Raw genomic sequence first — 8623 nt, forward strand, 5'->3', positions numbered from 1 at the left:
GCAGTTGTGCATAGATCCTGTGGACTTGAATAAATGCATTAAGCGCCCATACTACCCCATACCTACCCTGGAGGATGCAACCTCGAAACTTTATGGTGCAACCGTGTTTAGCAAACTGGATGCACAGTCTGGGTACTGGTTGCTTGTACTGTCCCAAAGCACATCTTACACAATGACATTCAGCACCATATATGGCAGGTTTTGGAGAATGCCTTTTGGCATCATATCAGCCCCGGATGAGTTCCAGAGACAAAGGGGGAAACATTTGAAGGGCTAGAAGACTTTGTCATTATAATTGATGATATTCTGGTATTTGGTAGAAATGCGGAAGAGCATGATGAGAGGCTGAAAGCACTCCTGGAGTAAGCCCTGTAAAATGGGGTGAAATTTAACAGAGACAAATGCCAGTTTGGTGCTAGCAATGTTTGCAACTTTGGACACAACACTGGAGCAAAAGGTATATAGGCCAGATCCAGAAAAACGAAAGCCATTCATCAAATGCCCAGTCCCCAAACACGCAAAGAGCTCCTCACTCTCTATGGTATGCTGAACTACCTGGCAAAACACATACTAAATCTGTCTACCCAAAACAAGGGTCTCCATAATGTCATCAAACAAGACACACTCTCTCAGGGCCCAGAAAAGAATTCAGTCTTGTCAGATTTTAAGCACCCCATTCTCTCAAATACATCATTCATCAACTACACAAGTACAGATGTAGAATTCAAAGTTGATTCCTTCGGCTGCAGTTTGGGAGCCAATCTCTGCTTTGCTGGGGAAGTGGTAGCATAAGAATCTTGGGCACTGAACAAGACAGAACAAAAATACTCACAACTTGAAAAGGAGCTGCATATGGTTGTCTATGGCGGTAACATTTTCAACACTATTTGTATGGAAGATGTGTTAAAGTCATAATAGATCATCAGCCACTGGAGACATAGTTGCCAAGCCAGTCCATAAAGCCCCTCCTCAAGTCCAGACTCATGCTGCAGCTTCAGTCTTACAATCTCCACTTGCAGTTTTGACCTCAATTAGAAACTCCTGTGGCTGATGGTCTATCCAGGCTGCACTTACCCAACACAGATGACAAACTACACCAGGAACTTCATATTTATGTGCACCAAATCAGCAAACACTTACCTGTGAGTGATATTAAGTTAGCAGCAATCAAGGAGGAAAACAACAAAGACCCCTAACAGAAGGATTCCTCAAGGCTAAAGAAAATGGATGGCCAAGCTGCAGGAAAAGGTGCCAGTCAAATATTGTCATGTTTTGGAGCATCCAGCATAAACACAACAGCAAATGGCATCATCTTTAAAGGATGCCAGTCAAATATTGTCATGTTTTGGAGCATCAAGCATAAACACTACAGCAAATGGCATCATCTTTAAAGGAGACACTTGTGATGCCCCAAGCTTTAAAACCTGAGATCCAGACACAACTACATGCTGCCCACCTTGGAGTGGATACAACCAAGCAATGGGCATGCATACTTGTCTCCTGCCAAAGTATGAATGGAGACATTAAGCAGTATGTCTGGAACTGCAGATATTTTGCCAAAAACATGCCTTATAGACAAAAAGAGGCATTGATTAACCATTCTGTCCCACCTCTGACATAGCAAAAGGTTGCATCTAATCACTTCAAGTGAAATGGAACTGATTTTTGATCACTGCAGATTATCAGAGTCAATTTTTCGAAGTTGATAAACTGAGTACCCTCATGTCAAAGGCAGTGATTACCAAACTGAAAACCCTTTTTGCTCAGTATGGAATGTCAGTGGTATTCATATCTGATAATGGCAGACAGGATTCTTCAACAGAATTCCAGGGATTTGCAAAGGCATGGGGATTCAGGCAGCTCAAATCAAGTTAAATCTATCCACAATCCAACAGACTAATCAAGAAATCAGCACAGACAGCCAAGAGCCTGATGATAAAGACATCCAAAAATGCTGACAACCCCTACCAAGGACTCTTAGAGTACAAGAACACTCCTGTAGATGGCCTAACTTCACCAGCTCAACTTCTGATGAGCCACCAGCTACAAACAATCCTACCATGCACAACCAAACATCAACAAAAGAAAGTAGTCTCAGAAAAGGAATTTCTGAACTTGCATGCAGAGAGGAAGCAGCAGTAGAAGTCTCACTATGACAGATCAGTTAAACCCCTTTCTCCACTTTCTGCAGATAATTTAGCACATGTTCAAGCATCTGCACAAAGCATCTGGAGTCCAGCAACCATCATTGCCTGTTCAGAGATGCTGCAATCATATATTGTGGAAACAGAGGATGGGTTGGTGATAAGAAGGAACAGGAAGCACCTATCAGACCTTCCACAATGCTGTCCTGAGTATCAACAAAAAAGGGCTGCATCAGTTTTGCCAAACCAGCAATTGCCCAATATACTAACTGTCAGAGATTACACATCCCCAGCAGAGTCACAGCACAAATGTTACAGCCCACCCTCACCTTTCACACAATTGCTACCAGCTGCACCGCATGTGGAGGTAAAACCCACTGTAGGTTCTGGGATGCCAGATAAGCATATGGTGGTGAGGCCTAATACCAGCTCCAGTACCACCACCGTCAGTTTACATCAACCACTCCAAACCAGGTCTGTAAGAGCTGTCAACCCACCTAAAAGGCTCAATCTGTAAATAGTGACAGTATGGGAGGAAGAAGAAGTGAACTAGTTAATGAATATGTATGAAGCAAGCCTAGCACCTTCTTACATGTACCAATCTGAAGGTAGTTATAAGAATGTGCAAGCCTGCTCACAGTGGATGAGTTGGAGTGAGTGTTGAGTGTTAATGTAAGAGGAAGTGCAGGCAGCTTAAATGACAAAAGAAGGAAGATATCGCATTCTGCTATGCTTGTGCTTAATTCTCTGTTGTGCATATACCATGCTTTGCTTACGTAATGATTGTGCTGTGCTTATATGATGCTTTATTTTATAGGTAGCCTGGTGCATAAACCGAATTAATATAAAAATTGCAGTAATGGCATCAAAGGGATTCTTCTGTTGCTTGATTTCCATTATATTACTTCTTTGCCAATGAGAAAAAAGTGAAAAACACATGAGAAATATATAGTTTTGGCTATGTGTTTCATCAATAGGAGGGGGAAGGGGTATGCGGTAAAGAAATGTGAAGCACTTTCACATAATATGTGAAATATATATATTTCATATTAGGAATAATATTAGTATTTTAGATTTTTTGTTGTTGTGGTTTTCACAATTCGAAAGCAAATACCATGAATCAATATAACTAGATTTGCAGCTAGCAATGCTTGTCGAAATCTATATTTGGTAAAACTTTCTTGCTTTTCTTGGAGTGAAGTTAATTAAGGAGAAGGAAACTGAAGAATAAATCGAGGGTTGTAGGTGTATCCTGAGAAATTATTGTCAAGCTATTATTCTTAGTTCTTGGGCTGGTTGACAGCATCATTGGGATGTCTTAGTAGCAACATGAAATCTGACAAAAAGACTAAATCATTGGATATGTTGCTAAACAATCCTGTTTCAACAAGCAGTATTAAGGCTTTCAAAACAGCTTTGGTTAAAACCTCTTTACAAAAGGCAAACTAGAATATATATATGATCTTAGAGTGATATTCTTTACTTAGTACCCCTTAAGGGAACTGCTAAGAGTATCTTTCTTGCTAATTGTGATGTATCTGTTTGTTTTTGTTATGTTATAAGCTTATGAAATTTATTCTTTACAGTTCCAATCAACAGTCAGATTTTCAGTTTCTGTTTACTTTGTTTACTGTTTCTTTTATTAATTGCATATTTTTATACTTTTCTAAGAAGTGCTATTGTTCTTTGTCATGAGACAGGTCTAAGGGAATATAGCACTACCAGGTCTATGGGAATGTAGCTAGAAAGGGCTTTGTTGCTCAGAACAAAATAGACCTATAGGCAGGGCTATTCAAAGCGTAAGGGGGCAACTGGGTCAGCTGCCCTTAATGCTGCTGCTGAGGGGGCTGCCCTTTTTGATTTTTTTTGTATATATTTAAATTGGGAGGGAGTTGTTGTAATTCATTTTGCCCAGCACACCACCAACCCTAGGAACAGCTCTGCCTATGAGAATGTTAACATTTCCAGTTTTGTTTCTCTAATTTTCAATCATTTTCTGTAACAAGAATTATGTATTTACTTACTGTTTACAATAAAAAATAAAACCATTAGGTTTTTAATCTATCCTCCTTTCCAAAGAAGTCATTTTGGACATTTGCAGTCCTAATAACATTTGCTTGTTGTCTGCTCTGTTGGTTGATAAAACAACTTTGTTGTGACATAAAACCAATTATTCTGTGTAGACTCAAGATATCCATTTTCACCTGAGCAATCATACTTAAAATTTGGGTTGAAAAAAACAATATCTTAAAACTGTCAATAATGCAAATAATAATAAAAAATACTATAATCTAATTGACTCAAAGATGCTGCATATTATCAACTAAAAATGTATTTTTTTTTTAGTTTGATCGACTATATGCCTACATTGTATGACTATATATGATATTGCACCATCAGGAAAATGACAACAAAATTATCAAAAATTAAATCTTTCCTTTTTGTTTGTCTCCTTCAAGAGAGCATCTGAGCAGAAGATGATCTCTTTTCCCAGGATGCTCTCTTTTATAAGGGAATTCTATAGGCTGACTACCTGATTGGAGAATTTGTTTTGTAACCTGGTAATAGTGTGCTTTCAGTAGAGTAGCTTGGCAACTTCATACTTTTATCATACCTCTTCTGAGCAAAAAACCTATTTCTTCAGGTTTCACTTTTGTAGTTGTTGGATGAATATACAGCCTAAATATAAGCCTCAAAAGGTAACTTTAGTTTTTAGATAGTGATGAATAGTTAAAGAATTGGTTAAAAGCTAATAAGGGTAAGATACCCAATAGTCAGCTAGCTAATCTTCTCTTTACTAGCTAAATCATAGCTTGATAATTACACTTAGAAAGTGGATTTTTCTACCATTAGAGGTGGAAAAAAAAAATTAAGTATGTGATTAGCTTGAATATTGTATCAACACAGAAGCTTAATCTTGGCTGCACATTTAAATCTAGTAACAAATCTTTGAAAACATAATCTAATCTTTGACACAGGATCTTACAATTAGAACAAAATACCCTATTGACAGACACAGTTGACATTGGATGCACTTTATCTAAGACAAGTGCTGTGAAACACAATAATTAGTACAGTATTAATATAAACTAGAGTGTAGAGCTAACTTTTGTCAAGTTTTGTCACAAGCTGTCTAAACTGGAAACTATGCTGCAAAGCAACATAGTTTCTATACTCTAATTATACATATAAATGCTTATAAATCTAGCAGCACATCCATTTCTGGTTGACCCTCCTCCTCCATGGGGCAAACTAAAAATGTATTTAGTGGGCTTTCTTACAGGTAATATCACCTATAGAGCAAATTGTATAAGTCCATGAGCCCTGCAGGCTGAGGTTTGTATTCTATATTTATTTAATAAGCCTTGTTTGAAGTTTGGGTAAAATTATGACAGTTCATATAACTGGCCAACCAATAAACTGAATATACCACTTTTTGACTTTTTTATGTTCTTTATGAATATAATAATTGCTTATACTGCAAAATCAAATTTAAGCATTTTTGAACTCTTAAAAATGACAAATTTTCAATTAAAGTAGCCTATGAGTTATCACTCATTTTCTGCAAAACAAAAATGCATTTTCTGATGCAATAATACTTTTCTGAAAAATACTACTACATTTTCTCAGTGCTAAAATTATTTATAATAGGGTTAGTTTTGGTTAGGTTAAAAAGTGCCTAAATTAGAATTTACAGTAGAAGCGATTTTTATATTTGTAAAAAAACATAAAAAAAAGGCTTTGAGTGGTATGTTCACTTTATTGGTAGGTCAGTTATATGAACTATCTTAATTTTACTGAGGTTTGTTAATATTTTTTTTTGATTTTATCACTTTGAATATTGACCTTGACAGAGAATACACACCATTCAGACAGAGAATATAGACCTTGCCCTACTGCCTGCAGGGCTTATAGATTAATACACTTTGCTCTATAGGTAATGTTACCTGTAAGCATCTTTATGCTTACAGGTTTGCATCTCCCAATTAATGCATCTTTATCTCATTGGATTTTAGAAAGCTAAAAAATGGATGTGATTCTTTAATATTGACAAAGAAACAATATACAATCATCAGAATCTTGCTAAATGCAGTAATACACACTTTAGATATCTTGTGATGAAACAAAATATTTACCACAAATATGTTTATAATAAGGTTAGTTTAGCTTAGGTTATTCTAGGTCTTCTGGTTTGAAGGTACACAAAAAACATCTTTCTAGGTTAAATCCTAAAGTGCTTAAATTTGAAATTGCTATAGAGGCAACTATAATATTTGTAAAGAGCATAAAAAAGGCATCAAGTGATATGTTCACTATATTGCTAAGCCAATAATAGGCTATGGATAGTCATATAGGCCCTATTTACCTTGAAATTATGAAAAACAACATTCTACCTTAATTTTCAATTAGCAGTTTCTTTTTCTTTGGCTCTAGTTCTGAAAATGCAATACCTACTAATTGAGTAGAATTTATTAATGTTTTTTGGAAAATTTAAGAAATACATTTGCATTAAACCTTGTAGGCCTAATCATTAAAACCTTGTAAATTCAGCAAAGTTTTACAACTATGTACAATTAAGTACAAAACAATGATTATGTAGGCTACATCATTTAAGCAAAACATCTGTTTTGCAAGGTTTCATTTTTGTAAATAACAGGTTTATAAATGTCATCAATGGTCAGGACCCTCTAGAGGGAGAAGGAGCGGAGGTAGCCTAGATACTTCAAAATACCTTCCCGGAACCCCTACTTTACCCTGTAGGCCCATCCCTGAAAGTTTCATTTTCCTCGCCTAACCGCTTTCCAAAATGGCCAAAAGTAGAATTTTCCGTATTTCTAACCTCTTCTGGTAAACAACTCCAAAGTCCTTCCAATCTTTCTTTTTCAATTATTCTAGTTTCCGTGCTTTCTTCCATTTTGAAAACAGGATGTATTCAACGTCAAGGGAGATTAGGGTTGCCGCTGGGTAAAAAAATTACTAGAGACTTTAAATAAAAATCACTAAACCAGCGTGTAAATCCCTTGATAAATGACTAGAGATTACTATAATTATAATTTTTTTTATTATTGTAATTAATCAATTTTTTGTATCCGTACTATATTTATACATAAGCATCTACAGGAAGGGGGTAAATTACTCCCAGGTGTGGAAAAATATCTAGATATGTTTTGTTTTTTCACAAGCGAAAATTACCCTTGAAATTTTGAAAAACACCCTCTTGTATTTTTTAAACAAAATCCTTGCTTCCTCCCTGTATTTTCCTTATCTGATACCCTTGGCTTTTACCCTGCACACTGAAAATTGGTTATTAGGGATCTAATCAAAATAATTATTTTGCTTTTTAATTTTTTTTTCTTATCGACCCAAAACATCAGTTTTTATCCAAAAAATTATCGAGAATATTGTTCTTTTTTCCTCTATTTGAGGTAGTATAATAATTGAGACACCAGTGGCAATTTTGCAAACGGCACTTTTATATTTTCATGAATTAAATGTGCCTTACTCTTCACAGATTTCGATAAGCACAGGTTAGGTTGCTTCTTTAAAAAATGAGGTACTTTTTACTTATATGGAACACACCCAAGAAGTAAAGTTATGTTAATCCTAGTGAAACAAGCCAAATATGATGAAAATATAATTCTTTAGTTTATATACTAATATAATTTGCTCTGTATATTTGCACATTAAGGGGTGTCAAGGCAATCTAATATAACCCAAAATTTAAGCCACCCTCCAAATATGCACATATATAGCCCAAAGAAAACAAGTCCAATGAATTCCGTCACCCATTATTTGTCTTGGTGGCAATGGAACTGGTTTTCATAGATTGTACATCATCCTAATTATACTTAGCAAATTATCTTTAGAAAACTTTCATCGCAAAACCTATCCTGAGGGGCAGCATGGGTCATGTTAAATCTAAATGTATAGTTTTGGTACCTTTCCACTAAGCTTTACAAAAACGGCTATCTGACGCTTTTGATCTAGCAACTTTTTAAGGAAAAAAGGACGTGGAAGGGTGGGGGTGGCTTATAGCCATCCAATCGTTTAGTTCAAATAAAAAGGACACCAGAAATTTTAGTTTCCATTGAAATGAGCCCTCTTCCAAAGTTCTAGGACCGTGGGTCCGATTCAATTACGCCTAGGGTTTATCTAAGTTTCATCTGTATCATGGCTGTAGAGATGGCTGAAACCTAGTGAAGAACGAACTCTGGCACATATCTGACTTAGTTAGTAACCCTATTCTCGGAAGTTTGTCTCTAACTATTCCAAATGAGGAAAATCCATATCCTATTTTTCTGATTTTTATTTTAAAATAAGTTATAGGAAAAAATGAATTCTAGCCCATATTAAGTGAAATATTAAAATAAAATGCAATTTTAACAAAAATTAAATCATTATATGTGTGATGATATGACACACTTATCCTTAAAAATATAATATAATATAGTTTATCTTTTCATTTTAATGTTTTATCT

The 8623-nt window shown here is 35.6% G+C and overlaps 1 protein-coding gene across 2 annotated transcripts in view; it reads right to left on the bottom strand.

Moving 5' to 3' along the window:
• Window positions 1-7124, bottom strand: part of LOC136042735 (uncharacterized) — a 48403-nt gene extending 41279 nt beyond the window's left edge. For both annotated transcript variants that reach the window (XR_010621405.1, XM_065727699.1), the window contains exon 1: window positions 6985-7124. Coding sequence is in view for 1 of the 2 variants with exons in the window: in XM_065727699.1 (XP_065583771.1) it covers window positions 6985-7059 (75 nt within the window). In the remaining variant the exon portion in view is untranslated. The remainder of the gene's footprint in view (window positions 1-6984) is intronic.
• Window positions 7125-8623: the final 1499 nt, after the last annotated feature.

Source organism: Artemia franciscana, unplaced genomic scaffold (assembly GCF_032884065.1).
Source record: "Artemia franciscana unplaced genomic scaffold, ASM3288406v1 Scaffold_188, whole genome shotgun sequence".
Lineage (NCBI taxonomy): Eukaryota > Metazoa > Arthropoda > Branchiopoda > Anostraca > Artemiidae > Artemia > Artemia franciscana.